We start from the raw sequence: 22,721 nt of genomic DNA, 5'->3' as shown, positions 1-22,721 counted from the left end.
TATGGTGACTAGGCTGGCCTTGAAGACACTGAAATCTCCTGCTTCTGCCATCACACCTAGCAGTCATTAGTATTTTTGTTAGATATATAACCAGTCACATGCTGTCAGGCAAAGGGCCCTGGTCAATGTGTGGAAGGCCACTTGTAAGACTAAGCATCAAATATATTTTATGGGTCCAAAAATATAGCATGAGTAGAATCCCTATCTTAACCCACATGGTTTATAGCTGTATTTATTCTGTAGCTGCTAGCAATTTTAGAGAATTAAAGTGCATTATATAGCTTTGGAGATAATACAATCTTGTTAGATTCACGAGTCGGCATTAACCTATTAAACACAATGTGAGATACTCTGTGTAGCTACTATTTCTAAGGGAAATAGCCATATCTATTTTAATTTTGTAATTGTATTGAAGTTAGCATCAAGTTAAAGAATCTTACATGTGCAGCTCATTGATTAATATACACATGCACAAAATATATTATGTACAATACTGTACTTAAAGATCTAAAATATTCCAGAACAAACAGCACCTCAACACCATTCCTGCTGCTCCAACTAATTCTGTTCTCGAGCTTCATGAAAACGGAAACATACAATGTATTTTACTCGTGAGTCCAGCACCACTTGTGATGACGTCCATCATTTTCCCATTTTACCAGCTATCGGCCATTATGAAATATGTGAACATATTGGGTGTGTACGTCTGTTGCTTGATTTAGTTAACTAATCAGCTTGTTTATTATTCCATAAATATAATACTGTTGTCATGAATATGTTGTACATGCCTAGGATCCTAGTACTTGGAAGCAGAGGCAGGAGGATGTCAAGTGTAGGACCATACTGGACTACAATGTAAGACCCTACCCAAACAAAACAAAACACAAACCACACAAGCCAGGTCTGTAATCCCAATGACTTGGAGGTGGAAAAAGTACTTGCTTCAGTTTCAGAACAAGTTCAAGTCTAGCTTGCTGAACTCAGTGAAATCCTCTCTCAAAAGCTAAAAGAAAACAAACAAAACCTTTAGTTTTATGTGTATGAATACTTTGCAAGCATGTATATGCACCAAGTGCATGCCTGGTGTGCATGGAGACCAGAAGAAGGCGTTAGATCTCCTGGGACTGGAATTACAGATGGCTGTGAGCAGCCATGTGGGTGCTGGGAATTGAACACTAGTCTTCTGAAAGAGTAGTCAGTGTTTTGAGCCAATGAGTCATCTCTCCAGCCTAAATTAAAAAAAAAAAAATTAAAAGCTGGGGCTATAGTTAAGTAATAGAGTGCTTGCCAAGCATATGCAAGGCCCTGAGTCCAATCTGAAGTATCTTTAAAAAAAAAAAAAAAAAAAAGGAAAGGAAATAAGGAAGAGAAGAAAGAAATGAAGGGAAGGGGGAGGGAGAGAGTTCCTGAGGGCAGCAAAGACTAACAGTCCTGGGGATACAGATCAGTGGTTGAATGCTTGCCTACTAAGAACGAGTGCCTAGGTTCAAACTGGCATACTGGGAAAGACAAGCCAACAAATAAAAGCAACCCAGAAAGTCTGTACTAACAGATTTTGCCACCAGGAGAGAAGTTCTCAGATCTTTTCTTGACTATTCTTGAGTTTGTTTTTGGACTCTATTCTGCCCCTCCTCCTTTTAAGACAAGGTCTCACTGTTTCTCCTCAGGCTGGCCTTGAACATCCTGCAAGTCTAGCAAGGCCCATTTCACCTTACCAGGTTTAACAGCACTTTCTGTCCTATATTGTAGTCTTTTTAGGTAGCTCTATCCTAAAGAAATTCTTGAAGGGTGTGGTGGCAGATGCGTGGAAATCCCAGCATTTAGGAGGAAGAAGCAGCAAGATCCCAGGTTGAAAGTTGGGCTAGTTTTTGAGACCATTTCAAAACAAAACAAACCAACAAAAAAAAAAAAAAAAAAAGAAAGAAAGAAAGAAAAAAAGAAAAAAACAACAACAACAAAAAAACCCTCCAAATAAAACCCAAACAACCCAGCTCCAAACATCCAAACCCAAAGAATGTTCTTTGATGACACAAACTTGTGCTTTCGACCACAAGACAGCCACTGGCCACGTGAGGCACCGAGCAAAAGCGGCTAGACACTGAGAAATGGATTTAGAGGTTTTGTTCTTTTTTCCTCCGGTGCTGGGGGATGAACACGGGGCTTCATTGAATTTCTAATTCCAGAGCTGAGTTAATTGTAGAAAAAGAACTTAAAATTCAATATTGGACGGCATAGTTTATGCTTCTCTACCCCTACAGTTCTTCACTTGATCTTGGCCACAAGGATGAGAAGCATCTTCCACATCTCTTAAGATTGTCAGATGGTAAGATTTTAAAGCACATGAGTTCACCAACATTTGAGTTATCTTAAATCTGAGGCAAAACGATTTCCGGAGCCAGGCATTTGTTTCGTAGAAGGGGACTTACATGTACTTTGAACAGACTAACTTTGGAGCTGTGAGTCTTATTCTAAACAAGACACTCTCCCAAATGCCTTCCCTTTTCCTATGAAGCTTTGTTTGGCACAAAACTTGTTGGGACCGACATCACGGTAATGTGTTCTAAAGTTGAACAAAGGCCATCAGACCAACCCAAATGCTATTTAAATAGAATTCATATCCTGCATTTTAAAAAGCTTGAAGACTAAGGAGAAAAGAACTGGGGCGGCGAGGCAGGCGAGGCTGGCTGGTGACTGTCCAGGGACTTTCTCACCTCCCGGGCCAGACACTCCAGGGTGTTGCCCGGCCCCGCCCCTCCCACCTGGGCACTCTCCGGACCACGCCCCCTCGCGCCCGCCCCGCCCCGCCCCCGAGACGTGCGACCCACGCGGCGCCGAGGCGGCGCGCTGACGTCCGACGCTCCAGGTACTTTCCCCAAGGCCGGCTCGGCTCAACGTGGGGGGCGGGGCGGGGCGCCGAGCGCGCATGCGCCACAGCGCCAGCGCTCTCCCCGGATAGAGCGGGGCCCGAGCCTCTCCGCTGTGGTGGTTCCGCTCCCGCTCGCGCTCCCCCGCCGCCATGTCGGCCACCATCGAGCGGGAGTTCGAGGAACTGGACGCTCAGTGCCGCTGGCAGCCGTTATACTTGGTGAGTCTTCGAGGCCCGCGCGGCGTCTGGGTCTTCCGAGGATCCGAGCTCGCGCCTGCCGGCTCCGCAGTCGCCTCCCCCGCCTCCCGTTCGGGCGGAAGTGGCGAGCGCGGGCCGCGTCAGGGGCGCGCCTGCGCGGAAAGCCCTCGTTCCTTTGCGAGGCTTTAGACAGGGTTTATCCGGGTGGCTGCAGGCTGCTGGTTCCGAAGGCGGCGCCACAGCGGCGCCTGCTGGCTGCGTGGCCCGGCCCCGACGTCTGGTGCGCTGGGGAGAGGTTCGAGGGACGTCGGGAGTGGAGTGAGAGCCTCCGACTTCCTCCCCGACAGCGTTCTTGACGCCCGGTGTTCGGTGGCTGGAGCGCACTTGGTAGCCGGGGCAGCGAAAAGGGCGAGAGAGCCCTCGGGCCGGGGCCAGCGAAAGCGAAGCGGGGTGTCGGTGCCTTGCTGTATCCCGGGGGCCCGTGGAGATTAGCAGAGCTGGAGCTGAAGCGGCGGCGAGCGCTCCCGAGGGATCGGGGATCGTCAGTCTTTTCATGGGCTGCTTTCTCCGGGAGTGTGGGGTCATTCTCTGCGGGAGCTTCCCGGAACAACAGAAGCTTTGGTTGCCTTATCAGTGATCAGAGTCGCGTCCCCTTTAAAATTTCCTTTGCTTAGGCAGACTTTATAAACGTGTGCGTAGTGCACCACAGATCTTTACGTGAGTTTTGCTTTGGGGCGCGTTTCCCAAACGAGTGTGCACCGATGGTTGTAAGCACCCCCTTTTTTCAGCCCCAGAGAGGCCACATGTCCATAGGTTGCCGCTGATTTCTGTCATCAGAATAGCTTTACCTACCTATTCAGCTCATGCTAAAGTGTTCTGTACTCCGAGCGTTTGTGATTTTTTTTTTACAGCTAGTGGGTTACCTTTTAATTCAGGCAAAACTTTCTCCCCTTACAAGTGATTCATTGGTAGTCATTAACATATTGCTCCCAAGATCGAATTTAGTGATTGGTGAATTAATTGAGTCTCCTTATGTTTTGGCTCATTCTAACAGTACAAAAAGAAGCTAGAAAGCTCGTTTTACCTCTGGATGATTCTTGTCATGTCTCCACCCCATTACATTTAATTAGATGACGGTAAAATTTTCTTGGTTGTTGGTGGTTTTTGTTGTTGTTGTTTTTTTTTTTTTTTTTTTTTGGTTTTTCGAGACAGGGTTTCTCTGTGTAGCTTTGCGCCTTTCCTGGGACTCACTTGGTAGCCCAGGCTGGCCTCAAACTCACAGAGCTCCACCTGCCTCTGCTTCCCGAGTGCTGGGATTAAAGGCGTGCGCCACCACCGCCTGGCTTTTTTTTTTTTTTTTTTTAAGTATTTTTTTCTTCCCTCATCCCTTTTGAGACTTGGTCTCAGTCTGTAACTCTTGCTGGCCTGGAACTAGCTTTGTAGACCAGTCTGACCTTGAACTCTCAAATCCTGTCTTTGCTTCTTGAGTGCTGGGATTAAAGGTGTGTGCCACCACATCTGGCTAGAACATATTTTCTTAAACACTTTAGCAACCGATAATATTAAACACCCTGATTTGCCAGGTTCAGCATACGTTAGAGTAAGAAACTAGTTTTTATCATCATCATCATCACATGGGGAGGGGGCAGGCATATCTCTTGGCATTTGTGTGGAGATCAGAGAACAATTTTCAGAATTTGGTTATCCTGTACCATGTTGGTCCTGGTGATAGAACTTGGGTCATCAGGCTTGGCAGCAAATGCCTTTTACCCACTGATCCATCTTTCCAGCCCAGGTACTAATTTCTATAGAATGTTAGTAAGGACTCTTCCAATGATAGAATCTGTGTTATGCTATATTTTTGTTTTGTGACAGGGTCTCATTGTAGCCCAGGCTAGCCTTGAACTCCTGATATTTGGACTTCTACTTCAAAGTCCTGGGATGAATGAAATTGTAGAAAATCTTATATGCAAATTCTAGTTGATCTCTGTGTGTGTGTGTGTGTGTGTGTGTGTGTGTGTGTGTGTGTATGTATGTGTATGTGTATGTGTATGTGTATGTGTGTACGTGTACCTCCAGATCTCATTTCTGTGCTTAGAATGGTTTTGGCAGAGACTGCTGCCTCAAAAATGCAAATGATATAAGAAGTACAGAATTAAGGAAAAGATTGCCCAGCGGTACATGCCTTGAATCCTGAAATTCAACAGGCAAAGGCAGGAGATCTCTGAAGTGGTTTTGTTTTTGTTTGTTTCTTTTTGAGATTTCCTATGTAGCCTTGTCTGGCATTGAACAACTCAGACCATCCTGCCTCTGCTTCCTGGGTGCTAGGATTTTTTTTTTTTTTTTTTTTTTTTTTTTTTTTTTTAAAGACATAGTTTCTCTGTGTAGCTTTGGAGCCTTTCCTGGAACTCACTCTGTAGACCATCACAGAGATCTGTCTGCCTCTGCCTCCCGAGTGCAGGGACCAAAGGCATGCGCCGCCACCACCCGGCTTCGATAGGACTTTTAAGCCAGTTTGGCCTACACAGTTCAGGCCAGCCAGGGCTACATAATAAGACCAAGTATAAAAAGACAAAAAGGTGAGAGGAGCCTGGAGAGATGGCTCATTGGGTGAGAGCTTGTTGCTCTTCCAGAGGGGCTTGATTGATTCCTAGCACCCACAAGCAGCTCACAACTATCTCTAGCCCCTGTTCACGGGGATCTGAAGACCTCTTCTGGCCTCCAAGGACACCAGGCATGTACTTGGTGCACATGCAGGCAAAATACCTACACACATAAAATTAGGGGTGTGTGTGTGTGTGTGTGTGTGTATAAACAATTTTTTTCTTCTCTTTTCTTTTTGTATAAACAATTTTTAAAAGGGCTAATACTACAAGTTAATTTAGCCTAACATTTATTTTTGGAGACAAGGTCTTGCTTAGTATCACATACTGGCTTGAAATTTACTATATATCCCTACTAGGTTTGGATTTGTGGCAGTCCTTCTGCTTCAATCTCCTAACTGCTAGGATCACAGGTATGAGCCACCATACTTGGCTTAATTGGGTATACACATGTATAACATTAATGTCCTTGAGAAGTCAGTGAAAGTTGTGATTCCTCTGATCAGCAGAAAAAGAAAAAAAAAAAAAAAAAAGGGCATTTAATGTTGGGTGTGGTGGCTCAGCCTGTAACCTAACAGTTAGGAGGCTGAAATACGAGGATTGTTGTGAGTTTAAGACTAGCCTGTAGCTGGGCGTTGGTGGCCCATACCTTTAATCCCGGCAGAGGCAGGCAGATCTCCTGGGTTTGAGGCCAGCCTGGTCTACAGAGTGAGTTCCAAGCCATCCCGGACTATGGAGTAGGATCTTGTGTACAAAAAAGATTCTAAATAAGTAAATGCCAGTCATAGTGGCACATTCTTTAATCCTAGCACTTGGGAAGTGGAGCCAGAAAAGATCTGAAGTTCTAGGCCAGCCTGCCTAGGGTAATTGAGACTGTCAGAAAAAAAATCTTGCTGTCAAGGTGGCTCTGTGCATTAACTCATCCTGTTCCCAAGCCTGAAGATGACTTCAGTTCAGTCCTCTGATCCACATGGAAGGAGAGAATCGCCTTTCTTCACAAATTGTCCTCTGACCTCCATACAAGTGTCTTTTTAAGTGCACTCACAATAATAACAAAGTTAAAAATTTAAAATTTAAAAAATTGGAAGGTAGGGGAGATGACTCATTTGGTAAAAGTTTGCCATGGAAGCATGAGCACCAGTGTTTATTTAGATGGCCACCATTCACATTAAAAAGCCAGGTGTACATCTCTGATCTTAGTGCTGGGGAGGTGGAGACAGGCAAATCTCTGGGCTCTCTTGTGAGCCAGCCTTGCTGAATCAGTGAGCTCCGGGTTCCTTGAGAGATCCAGTCTCAAAAAATAAGGTTTGGGGGCTGGAGAGAGAGCTCTGGTTAGGAGGACCCTAGTTTGGTTCCCAGCATCTACATCAGGTAGCTCAGAACTGCCTGTAACTCCAGTTCCAGGAGATCTGGCCTTTATAGGGACTGCAATCCTGTGCACAAACACATATACACACACAATTAAAAATAAAGATAAATCTTTAAAAGACAAAAAAAGTGGAGCCCTGGCAATGGCAAGATGATTCAGAGCCTGTGTTTCCTACCAAGCCTGACAATCTAAGTTTGATCCTTGGTGCCCACGTGAAGGAAGAAGATAACGGACTCCTACAAGTGCTTCCCTGATTTCCACATGCATGCATGACCAATAAATAAATGTCTGAAAATAATTACAGGAAAAGTGCACCTACTTGTTTCACTGAAAATTTCATACTCCATTGTAAGGAATTCAGAAAACTCCTCTGTATACTAGTACCCAATATCTTTAAGCAGAACAGTAGTTTATGCTGGTACTTTCTTTTCCAAGCTCAAGAGCATTAAACTCTGTTAATTGGTGTTATAGTAAAAGCAAGTCAGGAAGAGTTTGGACTTAATGCTTTCTTAGGATTCTAGAGCATCTGTTTCCCTATTCCACAGAGAAGGCTGCAGACAAGATGTCTACTGCCAAGGTTCTGATTCAATGAGTCTTGAGGACCTCTTTGGAAGCTCCTAGTTTGCTCTCTTGTTGGCCTCATGGTTTAGCAGGTCCTGTGTTAGTCTCGTAATCTAAAGGGCATTTGTTCTTTCAAACCCGGTGGGTGCTAGGTGCTAATAGTTGGCACTGTTTAAAGACAATACTAACCTGGGCAGTGGTGTGACAGGCCTTTAATCCAACACTCAGGAGGCAGAGGCGGGCAGATCTCTGAGTTTGAGGCTAGCCTGGGCTGCAGAGCGAGTTCCAGGACAGCCAGGGCTACACAGAGAAACCCTTTCTTGAAAAATCAAAATAAAATAGAGAAAGAAAGACAGACAACATTCATTAGTGTCCAACCTAGTGAGAAGTAGTAAATGGCTCAGCAGGTAAAGGTGCTAACCAGAGCTTGGCAATCCAAGTTCTATTCTTGGAACCCATGTACAGGTGGAAGGAAAGAACTGACTTCACATTCTTCTCTTCCAACACACGTGCTGTGGCATACACACACAATAAATAAGTGTTTTGTATGTGAAAGCAAGGGGTGTAGCTCAGTTGATAGAGTGCTTGCTTGGTGTGCATGAAGCCCTGGGTTCAGCCCCCACCAAAATTAGAGTATAATGGTGCATGCCTGGAATCTCAGTACTCTGGAAGTAGAAGCAGAAGGATTAGAGGTTCACTATTATACTTGGGTGCATAGTTCGAGGTTAACTTGGTCTTGTAAGACCTGTCTCAAAAACAAGTGGGAGAGTTATTGATAAGAGGATTGGAGGATGGGAAACAATATGATCAACATATTGTCTATATGTATGAAGTTGTAGTGGAAAAGATAAAAAGTTTTTAAAACCTTGTTTTTTTAAAAAATTATTTTAATTTTATGTGCACTGGTGTTTTGCCTGCATATATGTCTGTGTGAGGGTGTCAGATCTTGAAATTACAAACAGGTATGAGCTGCTGTGTGGGTGCTGGTAATTGAACCTGGGTCCTCTGGAAGAGCAGTCAGTGCTCTTAGTGGCTGAGCCATTTCTCCAGCCCCTGGTTATTGTTTTTTAAAGTGCTTAGTACAAAGCTAGTAATAAGCACAGGATGCTGTGTGAATGAGTATTTTTGGAACTATATATAGTTCTCAAAAAGTGGTACACCCAGAATGAACTTGTGTGTGCTGTGCTTGCATGTATTTCTGTGCATGATGTTTGTGCCTAGTGCTCTAGGAGGCCAGAAGAGAGCATCAGATCCCCTGGGGCTGAGTTACAGATGGTTATGAGTCACCATATGGGTGCTGGGACTCAAACCCTGGTCCTCTGGAAAAGCAGCTGGTGCTTTTAACTGAGCCATCTTTCCAACCTTAATAGTGAAGCTTCTTTAGAGGAAAGGGCCTAACAGTCTTGAAGGGCAAATTGATCCACTGAGAAAAGATCAAGGGAGTGGAAGAAAAATAGTGTTCCAGGGAAAGAAGTGTGCACAAGCCACAGCGTTGACTACTGAGGGAGAGCTCCCAACAGTGTAGTCTAGGGCTGAGTTTGCTCTGAACTTGAAGTGTGGAAGAATAAGATAGAGCCTAGAAGGTTCTTGTAGATCAGAGTTTGAACGACTTAATATAATAGAGACTCACTAAGGAAATTTAAACCTGGAAGTATTATTTTTACTTTTAATTAGATCATGTTGATTGGATAGGGCTAGGTTAGACAGCACTGGGAAGTCTGTCAAGTTGAAATGTTAAGCCTTTGAACATAGACTGTGGCAAGAAAAATAGAGGAAAAACAACACAGTTGAAAAGTTAAAGTAGGTCTGGGGAGACGGCTCTGCAAATAGAAGTGCTTGCCACACAAGCCTGACAACCTGAGTTCATTCCCTAGAACCCTGTTAAAAAAAAGATGTTGTTGTCGGGCAGTCCTAGCACTCACTTGAAAGGCAAGATAGCAGAGACAGGAGAATGAGCTGGAAGCTCTCAGGCTAACTAGCCTGGAGTACACAGCACAGGGAGCTGAGCTTGCTTCAACAAGGTTAAAGGCAAGCACTGACTCCTGAAAGATGTCCTCTGACCTCTGGGCCTGGGCCTCCCCCACTGAACACACGAAGTTAAAGTACATATGGTTGAGTTACTTAGAAGACACTGGAATAACTGAATGTGGCCTCCAGAAGAGAGGACTCCTGTCCATACATACAATTAGAACTTAGGAACACATAGGTGCTGTTTAAGGTTTGAGACTTCTAGGCCCTATTCATCAAGATTATCCAGGTAGTCAGGCGTGGTGGTGCGTGCCTTTGATCCCAGCACTCGGCAGGCAGAGGCAGGCAGGCCTACACAGTAGTGCTTAACTGAGATCCTGTCTCAACCCAACAAAATTTACCCAGGTAACATGTAGATGTTTTGGAAATGCTGAGGGCCAAGGATGTCATCTTGACTTCAGCAGGTGTTTCTGAAAAGTTGGTAGAGAAAGGAAACTTGAAGTGAAGACTGGAGAGTGGGAATTAAGAAAGTGGGGGAGAAACGCTGTTGAAGAACACGGAGAGTTGATAGCCCACAGGGTCACTTGCTACAGGTGGAGCAAGTACAATCAAGGCTAAAAGGACTCATTGAATTGAACTGCCCGAGGGTCAGGTTCTTTCTTTAAAGGGCAGTTTCAGTGCATTACAGTTGTGCAGAGTTGGGAACAGAAAGTTGGGAGAAGTGCAGGTAAGTCTAAATGTTAGAGAAACAACTTGAAGGGAAGAAGTGAGAAGAGTTAGTAAACCGAACACAGCTATTGCTCTACTTCAGCCCTTTAATGACTGCTTCCCCAGTGCCCACAATGTAAAATTCAGCCCTTCTGCCTCACCCCACCACTGGTGGTGCCTCTGTGGCTTTATTTCCCATGTCATTTTTCTTCCTCGCCCCCCCTCCACCATGTTCTGTTCTTGGAAATGTGTGTATCCACCATCCTCTTGAGGCCTCTAGAATGTAATTTCCTTTGCACAACTGTTCCCCCTTCTTTCCCCTGTTACTTAACACCTCATATTCGTGTCTGAAGTTGTGCTTTCTTTGGGTAACTTTCTAACCTACCAGCCCATGCTGGATATGAGCACCTGTTATAATCTTTGACATCAGGGGTGGAGAAATGTCTCCACGGTTAAGGGCACTTGTTGCTCTTGCAGAGGATCTGGATTTGTTCCCAGCATCCACATGGCAGCTCACATAACTGATGTTTAAGTGAGTATTCTGCTTTATTACAATTGGTGATGTTTGTGATAATGTTTTTGTGACTTCTGTGGGTTTTTTTGGGGGGGGGGGGACGCTGAAGGAGCTAAGAAAAGGATTGTTCTTGATCGAAAACCAGATGTTCAGCTTTTAGCTGAACTTTGCACATGAGAACTTTTACTTCATACTTTACTATTTAAATTTTTGCAGGGAAGAATAAATTGAATATTTTTGGTTGAGGGTATGGTCTCTGTAGAGGACCAGCCCCCACACTTATTTACTCCAGGAACTCTTGAGGATTGAGGGATAAGAAGAGACTTAGTTACAAATAGAGAGGAGAAACACAGGATAGACTCGAGTGGGCCTGGATCCTTATTTACTGGCCCAGAACTTTATTCCAAGTGTTTGTTTATAACAATGTCAAGGGGTGGAGCAAAAGACCTCCCCCTTGCTAGTTAGACCCTTACAAACACCTGGTACTTAGGCCCGTGGTCCAGTCAACCTCTTACGCAGTCCTGCTGGGTACAGCCCCTAGGAAACCTAGTGGGCTCCAACAGGCCTCTTAGTCTTTTAATTCCCAACACACAGTTGCTTTTAGAACATTGCTTTTGGAAATAGGTGTTGTGACCCACACTGATGCTTGAGAGACTGGAGATGATCTTAGAGGTCATTCTGAGCAAGGCTTCAGGTCAGCCTATGTAATTTATCATCACCTATTTCAAACAAACCAAACAAAACCCCATGGTTTAGTAGTAGGAAGAGTTTTTTCCTTTGGTTGGTTCGCTGGTTGGTGTGTTTTTGAGACTAGGTCTTTCTCACGATGTATCCTTGGCTGGCCTGGAACTCACAATATAAACCATGTTGGACTCTAACTAGAGATCCATCTTTTTCTGCCTCCCTAGTGCTGGGATTAAAGTCATGTGCCACCATTCCTGACTTGTTTTTTTGGTGTTTGTTTTTTGAGTCAGGGTTTCTCTATGGCCCTGGCTATACTGGAACTCAGAGATTTGCCTGCCTCTGCCTCCCCAGTGCTAGGATTAAAGTCATTCACCACCATGACAAGCTGACTTGTTTTTGTTTTTTGAGACAAATTCTCAATCTATAGCTGTTTGTTACTGCTTTGGAACTTACTATTTAGCTCAGCTTAGCCTTGGACCAATATTAAAGACATGGGTCATCATATCTGGTGACAGTTGTTGGATTTGTGTGTTTTTGTTTCTTTTGGGGATACTAGTAATCAAGACCATGGCTTCAAACATGCTAGGCAGATGTTCTACCACTGAACCGTAACCACAGTCATCCCCCCACCCCACCCCCATAAATACATTTTTAAGCTAGGTCTCTGTAAGTTACTGGCCTAGTGCTTGGGTTTGCAGGCCTGGGCCACCAGGATGAACAAGGTGAAAAGAAAGAAAGGAAAATGAATGCTGCAATTGCTAAAAATATGCCAAGGCCAAATCTTATGTCTGAGCAATTGGAAGGATAAAGAACTTTGCTGATTTTGCTGCTGTGTCTCAAGCTGAAAGAGTCAGAGCCATGGTGTGTTAAGTGCACTAAGATGGGAAAGGACTTAAATCCTCCTGCCTCTACTTCCAAAGTGCTATAATTGCAAGCATATATACCGCCATACTCAGAATATTTTGTATTTTAAAAGCATTACTTCAACAGACAAACAAAAACACTTGTAAGCTAAGTGTCATGTAATCCCAGAATTTAGAAGTCTGAGAACAAGAGGTTTGCCATGAGTTTGAGACTAGCCAGGGCTACAAATCAATACCTTATCTAAAAAAACAAAAGAAACCAAACAAACAAAAACTTTGCAAGAAATCTTAGCCCTTTTAAGTTGATACAATGTAGAAAAAAATTATTTGACACACTAAGGGGTTTTTTTTTGTTACATGTGTAAGTACAGTCTGTTCATGCCATGCATGTATAAAGGTCACCTAAAACTTGGTTTCTGTCCTTCCACAGTGGGTTCTGGGGATCAAACTCAGGTCAAGTCTTAGGGTTTCTATTGTTAGAGACACCATGACCACAGCAACTCTTATAAAGGAAAACATTTAATTTAGGGGGGTCGATTCCAGTTTCAGAGGTTCAGTCCATTATCATCATGACAGAGAGCATGGCAGCATGCAAGCAGACATGATGCTTGAGTAGTAGCTGAGAGTCCTATATCTTGCAGGCAACAGGAAATCAACTGAGACACTGGGCAGTATCCTGAGCATAGGAAACCTCAAAACCGGCCCCCATGGTGACACACACACTTCCAGCAAGGCCATACTCCAACAAAGCCACACCTCCTAATAGTGCCACTCCCTAGGAGATTGTGGGGGCCAATTACATTCAAACTACCACATTCCATTCTTGGTCCCCATAAGCTTGTAACAATATCATAATGCAAAATTCATTTAATCAAACTTTAAAAGTCCCCATAGTTTATCAATGTTTTTAACAATGTTTTAAAGTTCAGTCTCTTCTGAGATTCATTCACTCTTAACTGTAATCACCTGTAAAAATGAAAATCAAAAAGCAGATCACATACTTCCAACATATAATGGCACAGGATATGTATTACCATTCCAAAATGCAGGAAAATACTGGACTAAAGCAAGACCAAAAACCAGCTGGGCAAACATAACTCTTCATCTCTGTCTGATGTCAAACACTCTTCAGATCACCAACACCATTCAGCTTTGTTGACTGCAACACACTTCTTTCTCTTGAGCTGGTTCCACTCCCTTGTCTTTTTTTTTTTTTTTTAAGATTTATTTATTTATTATGTATACAGAAGAGGGTGCCAGATCTCATTGCAGATGGTTGTGAGCCACCATGTGGGTGCTGGGAATTGAACTCAGGACCTCTGGAAGAGCAGTCGGTACTCTTAACCTCTGAGCCATCTCTCCAGCGCCCCCCCCTTTTTAAGATTTATTTATTTATTATATATACAGCATGTATGACCAGAAGAGGGCACCAGACCTTATTACAGATGGTTGTGAGCCACTATGTGGTTGCTGGGAATTGAACTCAGGACCTCTAGAAGAGCAGCCAGTGCTCTTAACCTCTAAGCCATTTCTCCAGCCTGGTTCCACTCCCTGTTAGCAGCTCTCCTCATGACTTGGGCATTTCCTTTATAAGGTGTGAGGAGGTTTCAAGACAGGTATTCTATATGTAGCTCTGGATGTTCTGGAATACACTCTGTAGACCATGCTGGCCTCAAACTCACAAGGATCCACCTGGACTCCAAGTTAAGTTTGTATGGCAAGCCCTTTTACCTACTGAGCCAGCTCTACAGCCTAAGATTTTTATAGGTACATCCATTTAAAATGAAAAAGCTGTTTCAATATGTAACAAAACAAAGTTTTTTTAACCAAAAGGATTTGTTTATCCTAATTCCAATAACTGCACTGCAGTAAATTCCCCCCTCCCCCCAGAACTTATACTTTAGACCAGGTATTACTTACTTCAAGTTAATTATAAGATCTGTCTTTGCTGGGTGGTGGTGGTGGTGGTGGTGGTGCATGTGCATGCCTTTAATCCCAGCACTTGAGAGACAGAGCCAAGGCGGATCTCTGTGAGTTCGAGGCCAGCCTGGTCTCCAGAGTAAGATCCAGGACAGGCTCCAAAACTACTTGAGAACCCCTGTCTCGAAAAACCAAAAAAAAGAAAAAAGATGTCTTTAGTATATATATATACACACACACACACACACACACACACCACTTATTTCAAATTCTGAGCTATCTCCAAAATATATATGTCTACATACACACATCTTTACATCCGCATATACGTAAATAAAAAGTTCAGTCTTGTATTCAAATCTTCCCTACCACCACCATCTGGTTCTCTGTCTTTGAGATAAGCTCTTGTGTATCCCTGGCTGGCCTGGCACTTGGTATTGTAGCCAAGGTTAGCTTCAAACTCAAGGCACTCTCCCAGGTGTATGTGTCACCTATGCCCAGCTCTCCTGTGCTTTTATTTGATATGCATAATATTAAAAGTGATTTCCCCCCTTTTGCCTTAAACATGTTATATCCAGCAAGGTAAATTTTATTTTCCTTTTTTTGTTTGTTTGTTTTTCGAGACAGAGTTCCTCTGTGTAGCTCTTACTGCCCTGGAACTTACTGTGTAGACCAGGCTGGCCTTGAACTCACAGAGATCCGCCTGCTTCTCTCTCTTTTGGGGGGAGCTGAGGATCGAACCCAGGGCCTTACGCTTGCTAGGCAAGTGCTCTACCACTGAGCTAAATCTCCAACCCGCCTCTTTCTCTCTGAGTGCTGGGATTAAAGGTGTACACCACCACCGCCTAGCAAGCAAGGCAAATTTTTATTGAACTGCATACTTGTAATAAGCTACTGTCAAGGACATACCAAAGATAGATGAGTTATATTAGTTATTAATAGGTTTTGGAAAATACTTAGTGTTTCGGTATATTTCTGTGGTTTTAGAGTTTATAATTCTATCATATGAAGGAGCCAAGTGAATTTGGCAAGATTGGTATGATAACACTAAATGTTCCATTTTTATACTGAGTAGAATCATATGATGATTCTACTTAAATTAAAAAAAAAAAAGAGAGAGAGAAAATCCAACACAAATGTTGGCAGCATTAAACTTCTTAATGCTCTTTTTCTTTCCACATGCACATTTTCTCTCTCTCTCCACCCCACATGCGCTTTTTCACTGTAGATCTGAATCAGTAATAATTAGGCTGTCTTGAAATTTCCCCCATAAAGAAGAGACTAGCTGGTTGGTGGCTCACGCTTTTAATCCCAACACTCAGGAGGCAGAGGCAGGAAGATCTCTGTGAGTTCAAGGCTAGCCTGGTCTACCGAGTGAGATCCAGGACAGCCAGGACTGTGTCACAGAGAAACCCTGTCTCAAAAAACAAAACAAAAAAATGTTAAATATATACTTTATATGTATATATGTAGAATAATGTGAGCAAAGTCTGAACTTTAATTGTAGCATTCTTTTTTGGAGGTCCCCCCCCCCATCTCTCATTTCTGTTTGACCTGATGAGTTCTTGGAATAATGTATCTAGTAGATGACACCAGGCCATTATTTATGGACACACTAGTGGCTCAGCGCAAATACAGACAGACATTGGTTTGGAGAAAGAGGACCTTATGGGTCCTAAAGTGAACCTGCACATTGTTGTTAAACCTTTACAGCCCTAGAAGTAAATTTTAGGAATACTTTTACTCTTAAAGTACAATTATGTGGCAAGAAAGTTTTTAAAAAGAAAGATAGAAATTTTAAGATAGCAACTCTAAAATTCAGGTAGATACAATAAGAGTTTATGTATTTATTTGTTTGTTTAATTTTTGGTTTTTTGAGACATGGTTTCTCTATGTAGCTTTGTGCCTTTCCTGAAACTCACTTTGTAGACCAGGCTGGCCTCAAACTCACAGAGATCCGCCTGCCTCTGCCTCCCAAGTGCTGGGATTAAAGGCGTGCACCACCACTGCCCAGCACAATAAGAGTTTTAATCAGAATTTGAATATGACATGTCTAATTTTGTTGCATTAATTCTGCTCTATAAAGTGTTTCTGCTTATTTGAGGGAATTTTAATTAAATTATTAATTATAAGTAGTAAGTAGATAAAGACTTCAGTGTCTGAAGATTGGTCTTGAGGCTGCCACTCACTACATACTTGACCTTTGGCAAATTATTTAATTCATTAAAGTGTGGGTCCTTTCCTTTAGTGTTGTGAGGTTTGCGATGACGTAAACACTGTGCTTTGTACAGTACTTAACATAAGTGCTTAATGTTATTCTATATTGACTGGGAGGATATGTGTTGCTATATAAAATTTAGCAGGGATATTAAAATATATTTTTGTTATTTTAAGGAAATTCGAAATGAGTCCCATGACTATCCTCATAGAGTGGCCAAGTTTCCAGAAAACAGAAATCGCAACAGATACAGAGATGTAAGCCCGTGTAAGTACTGTGGGTTTATATGCATGTGTGTGTTTTTCAGTTTGTTTCAACAGACATGATACAGTGAAATAGAGGGTTTGGAGTAGATTGACTAGTACAGCCATTTTTAAAAATTTATATACTTTTTTGTTTTGTTTGAGACAGGGCTTCACTGTGTAGTCCAGGCTGTTTTGGAAGCTACTGTGTAGCATAAGATGACCTCATTGCAGCAGTCCTCTTGCCTCAGCCTCCAGAATGCTTAATACCTACTACATTTTCTCACATGTGTGCACACACATGTGTCAGGGGTCTTCCTTGATGATGCTCCACCTTCTATATCAGGGGTAGGGTCTTTGCCTGAACCCAAAATTCTGCTCCCGCTAGTCTGGCTCACTCCCAGCTCTGTTAAAACTTGTCCTGGGATTATAGTCAGACGGCCACCTCCACCTACCATGCCTTACACTTACATAGCAAGACCTGGACTGACTTAGTTACTTCCCATCCCTTTGGTTTGAGGAGCATTTTATTAGCTATTCTAACATGGTGGAATTTGGCAGTGAACCTGTTTCTTGGTCTCCGATGGAGGATGCTCATTCTTCTTGCTTCCTGTAACATCTGAGCATTTCCCAGTCTCATCCAGAGTTCCTCAGCCTGACAGTGAAATGACCTGCATCCACCAAGCGCTCCTTCCCTGTGCAGGTCTTTCTCCAGGCGCCATGGCCACTTACTACTGTGTCTCCCACCATCGCCCTCCTCGGCACAGTCTGCCTTCATCCTCGGCATCACACCGTCTCAGCAAACACCGGCCTTAGAGTTCCTAGACCTTTGGAGCACCCTCTACTTTGACCTTCAGTGCTTTTGCCCAGGGAGAAAGAAGGAAATAGAAAGAGGGATTGTTTATTTTGCGGCAGGGCTTCCTGTGTCTCCTGTGCAGTCCTCTAACTTGTGAACCTCTTGTCTCAGCCTCCTAAACCACACCCAGCTCCTACCCTTGAAATCTTAAACTCTGCTGCTGCCTTCACTTTCTGCGGGATCGCATAGCACTGTTTTTGTTGTTTATTGTTTTGTTTATTTTTGCTTTGTTTTTGTTATTAACTATTTCACTTGGAGTATTTATGCTTTTTCACAGCACTGAGTTCTTTAATTTCTTGACTTTTTGCTTACTAAAGTGTTGCCACATCCTTCCTTAACCAATCTATTACTCATAACTATTTAGCTGTTATAATTTAAAATCTCTTTGACCTTAATTCTTCAATTTGTGAAGCCCCCATTTTGGAACACTTTGTATTCTTCATCCCTTGGAGATTTAGACACAGTTTAGAGTCAAGAAATAGCACTTGAGCTGCAACCTACTACCTGGAAAGCACCTCAGCTCATAGCCTTCCTGAAGTTCCAGGAGTAGAGCTTTGCTTCTGCGTTCCTGTCTAGTCCTTTGGACCTCAGTCCTCCTTCCTCCTCATGGACCTTGCTGTCTTTACCTGCTTTCTCTCTGCGTTTTCTCCCTTTACTACACGCATGTGCCATAGCCTCTCCATTCCTTCCCCTTGCTTTATTACCTATATAGATCTAGGCATGTCCACAACAGTTTTGAAGGAATACATTCTGGGACTGGAGAGATGGCTTAGAGGTTAAGAGCACTGGCTACTCTCTCAGTGGACCTGGGTTCAATTCCCAGCACCCACCTGGTAGTTCACAAGCATCTGCAACTCCAGTTGGAGAGAATCTAATGCCCTCTCCTAGCCTCTGCAGGCATTGGGCACACAAGAAGTGTGTGTGTGTGTGTGTGTGTGTGTGTGTGTGTGTGTGTGTGTATGTATGCAAAATACCTATACACATACAATTAAAACATAAATAAGCAAATAGATAAATAAATAAAAGAAGCCAGGCAGTGATGGCATATGTCTTTAATCCTAGCACTCAGGAGGCAAAAGCAGATGGATCTCTGAGTTTGAGGCCAGCCTGGCCTACAGAATGAGCAGCCAGGGCTACACAGAGAAAGCTTGTCTCGAGAATCTAGAAAGCAACATTAAAGAAAAATAGCTTCTACTCTTGTTCATGCTGAGCCCCTGTGTCTCCTTCATTCCCCTCTCCCCCATGCTTCTGCCAGACCCTTGTCATTGAAATGTTAAAAGACTGCCACCTTTCTGGCTTTCTGGATACAGCCTCTCTTTCCTGTGGCTTCTCCTCTTCCCTTCTGTCCCGTGAGACTGCTGACTGGGTCTTCCCTCTCAAACAGTTGTTTTTCTTTTTCTGTCTTCTCACCCAGTTTTAGAGCCTCCCATCCTCAGTTTACCTTATTCTTTTCAATAATCTTTCTCTCCCCTCACTCTATGAATGATCTCGTTATCTGAGGGTTCAGTTGCCATCTTTATTTCCGTGACTTCATAGTTCATCTGCAGTCCTTCTTAACTCCCAACAGTTGATCTCCCACATCATCTAACTAGTAAATAAATAGTTATAATTTTCATTTCCATGGTATATTTCAATGTTTTCTTTTGGTGGGGGAGCAGGGAAAGGTAGTCTGGTCCCTGGGACTCTGATGGCTGGGGCCTAGGGGCTAGAGACCTAGTTTGCCGGTCCGGAGAATGGAGGCTTACCTGTTCCCAGTCAGTGTAGGGTGGGCTTATGATTCTGGTGATCAGGTTCGGTGGCTGGGTGCTGCCTTCTTTTGTGTTCTCGGGTCACATTTTGCTCATTAGTCAATTCCTCAGTTGATCTTGTTTCCTGAGACTGAAGGCTTCAGGGTTCTGAAACCTCTCCCGAATGGATCTCAGCTGAGCAGGTTGTTCAGTAGGGCAATCTCACCAACACCTCCAAGTTGCTGGGTTTCGCAGGATGGGCAGCTGGGCTCTGGGTTGGCCTCAAGCAGAATGTTCGGGTCCATTCTGGTTGCATCCCGGGAGAGGGCTCCTTCCCCAAGTGCTGGGATTAAAGGCATCTCTGAATTTTTTTTTTTTTTTTTTAAAGCAGGGTCTCACTTTGTCTTAAATGTTTTCTTAGAAGTATGTACTAGCTTGGTCCAGACCTTTTCTGCCTTTTTGTGATTTATTATAGTAACTTCTAAAATACTGGGGCTAGACAGATGGTTCAGGAGTTAAGAGCCAAATTTACTACTCTTATAGAGGACCCAGGTTCAGTTCTGAGCACCCCATGATGTCTCACAATTGTCTGTAACTCCAGAACCAGAGAATCCCACACCCTCACACACACACATGTGCCGGCAAAACACTAAAGCACATTAAATAAATAAAAAAGTAATTTCAAAAACCCAGCAACTTATTTTTATTCCTTCTGTGATTTATATAGTCTTGTAGTCACTGGTGCTCAAACTGATGTACTAGATTAGGAAGTTGAATATAATAAACAAATCAAAAAGGGATATTTTAAAATAGAATTTGAAGTCTGCTTTGTTTTGGTCCCAAGATATTTCAGTTGTCTCATGTAACTGAAACAGTCTAAAAGATGAGCAAGACCTTGGTTGGGTGAAAAGAGCAATCAATGTCTTTATGCTACTGGAAATCATTGGTAGATTTTGAAGTCTTTATTTACTATTTGGTATAGATGTAGATACCCCAGTAGTTTACTCTTTAGTATAAAAGAAAGACTATCAGATCTTCAATGAACTGTCATGTTTTTTTCATGGGTGATGAGTTTGTGTGTGCATGTCTGTGGTATTAAAATACATATATAACATTCTGGTTGGGGATTTATTTATCTCAGTGGTAGAGCGCTTGCCTAACAAGCGCACGGCCCTGGGTTCTATCCTCAGCTCAAAAAAAAAACCATAACATTCTAGGTGTGGTAGCACATGTCTCTAATCCTAGCACTTGGGAGGTGGAGGCAAGAGGATTAGGAGTTAAGGGTACCTGGGTTACATTGGAACAAAACAAAAATACTTAAAAAATAAATTGGCACTTGTAGCAGATTTTAGATGTTCATTCCAATATTACATATGTGGACATTGATAAGCGATAGATCTCTTTAGCTTGACTGTTTTGCATAACTGAGACTCTACCTACTGGGTGTCCTTATTTCTCCTTTTAGCCCCTGAGCCCACTTTCCTGCTTTCTGTCTTTATTAACTCGGTTACTTTTGGAGCATGTGACATTGGTCATTTAGTGATTGGCTTCTTACACTTGACATAATGTCCTCAAGGTTTATATATGTGAAATAATTATGCTGAGGGGATAGAAGGAAGCTGGGTATGGTGGTACATACCTGTAATTCTACCTTTCAGGAGACAGAGACAGGGTGGTTACTGCAAAGTTTGAGGCCAACTTTACATAGCGAGTGACCAGCCAGGGCCATAGTAAGACCCTGTTTCGTAAAACCAAATAAATAAATAAAATTTCCGTAAATTTATGCTTCTAGTAGTATGGCAGGTCATGAAATCATAGTCCATTGCTGCTACAAAACAAGAATATTCTCAGTAAATATGCATTTGGATGAGTTGATGGGTGGAGAGAAAAGAACAAAAAGGCTTTTTGTCTTCCTGCCTCTTTTCTCCAGTGAAATGATATGGTTCCTTTTTTTAAAATTTTATTTTTTATTTTCCTTTGTGCATAGTCTTACTGTGTAGTCTTGGCTGTCCTGAAACATGTTATGTAGAGCAGGCTGTCCTGAAACACACAGAGATTCGCCTTCTCTGCCTCTGAGTGCTAGGGTCAAAGGTGTGTGCTACCACACCCGGCAGCATAGTTATTTCCTATGAAGAAGTATGTATTAATGCAGAGGTTTGTAAACAGTTAATAAATTAGTTTTAAGTTTAAATATTCACATTAAGCAAATATGAATAGAACTATAAGTAAAGGGACAAATTGACACTTCTATGTTCATGGGCTTTTTTTTTTTTTTTTTTTTTTTTTTTAAGATTTATTTATTATGTATACAGTGTTCTGTCTGCACTTATCCCTGCAGGCCAGAAGAGGGCACCAGATCTCATTACAGATGGTTGTGAGCCACCATGTGGTTGCTGGGAATTGAACTCAAGACCTCTGGAAGAACAGCCAGTGCTCTTAACCACTGAGGCATCTCTCCAGCCCATTCATGGGCTTTTTTAAAAAGTATTTTTATTTTATGTTGCTGGAGGTTTTGTCTGCATGAAGGTCTGTATCCGAGGAAGCTAGAAGGTGTTGGATACCCTGGGACTGGAGTTACAGCTGGTTGTGAGCTGCTATTGTGGGTTCTGGGAATTAAAACTAGTTTTCTGGAAGAGCAGCAATTATTAACTGCTGAGGCATCTTGTCTCTCCAGCTCTACGGATGTTTTTTTGAGACAAGTCTCATACTGTATCTCAGGCTGACCTCAGTTGTGGTAACTCTTCCTGCCTTAGCTTCCCAAGTACTGGGGTTACAGGTTTAAACCACTACATCTAGCCTTATTTTGGGCCCTTTTTTTTTTTTTTTTTTTTTTTGGTTTTTCGAGACAGGGTTTCTCTGTAGCTTTGGAGGCTGTCCTGGAACTCGCTCTGTAGACCAGGCTGGCCTCGAACTCACAGAGATCATCCACCTGCCTCTGCCTCCCGAGTGCTAGGATTACAGGCGTGTGCCACCACCGCCGGCATTTTTGGCTTTTTGAGAAAGGGTCTCATTCTTTCTTTCTTTTTTTTCTTTTTCTTTTCTTTTTTTTTGGAGACAGGGTTCCTCTGTGTACTTTTGGTGCCTGTCCTGGATTTTGCTCTGTAGATCAGGCTGTCCTTGAACTCACAGAGATCCGCCTGCCTCTGCCTCCTTGCCTCCTGAGTGCTGGAATTAAAGGTGTGCGCCACTACTGCCCAACCAGGGTCTCACTCACTCTTTAACTCGATTTGGCCTTGATGCTTCTCCTCTGTCTACAAAGGCTAAGACCCCCGTGTGTGCTAATGGATATAATAAGGCACAGTGTTTACAAAGAAATTGATTTATCTCTTTGCCTGTCACAGAATCTCATAAAGGCAGAGATTTGAGTGTATTCAGGATTGGCTTCATCCCTAATCTTCTGTAGCCTATGAAAGTATTGCTGCTG

The 22,721-nt window shown here is 43.0% G+C and overlaps 1 protein-coding gene across 3 annotated transcripts in view; it reads left to right on the top strand.

Annotated features, from left to right (window-relative positions):
* The first annotated feature begins 2,892 nt into the window (after positions 1 to 2,892).
* Positions 2,893 to 22,721, top strand: part of Ptpn2 (protein tyrosine phosphatase non-receptor type 2) — a 66,221-nt gene continuing 46,392 nt past the window's right edge. Inside the window, exons 1-2 of one of the 3 annotated variants that reach the window (XM_036204860.1) lie at positions 2,893 to 3,085; positions 16,649 to 16,739. In XM_036204860.1, the coding sequence (XP_036060753.1) occupies positions 3,017 to 3,085; positions 16,649 to 16,739 (160 nt within the window). In that variant the 5' untranslated portion in view covers positions 2,893 to 3,016. Of the gene's footprint in view, positions 3,086 to 16,648; positions 16,740 to 22,721 lie in introns of those variants that run through there. The other 2 variants (XM_036204861.1, XM_036204862.1) reach the window with 2 other exon arrangements.

Source organism: Onychomys torridus, chromosome 13, assembly GCF_903995425.1.
Source record: "Onychomys torridus chromosome 13, mOncTor1.1, whole genome shotgun sequence".
Taxonomy (NCBI): domain Eukaryota; kingdom Metazoa; phylum Chordata; class Mammalia; order Rodentia; family Cricetidae; genus Onychomys; species Onychomys torridus.
This window is presented reverse-complemented; position numbering and strand designations above follow the sequence as displayed.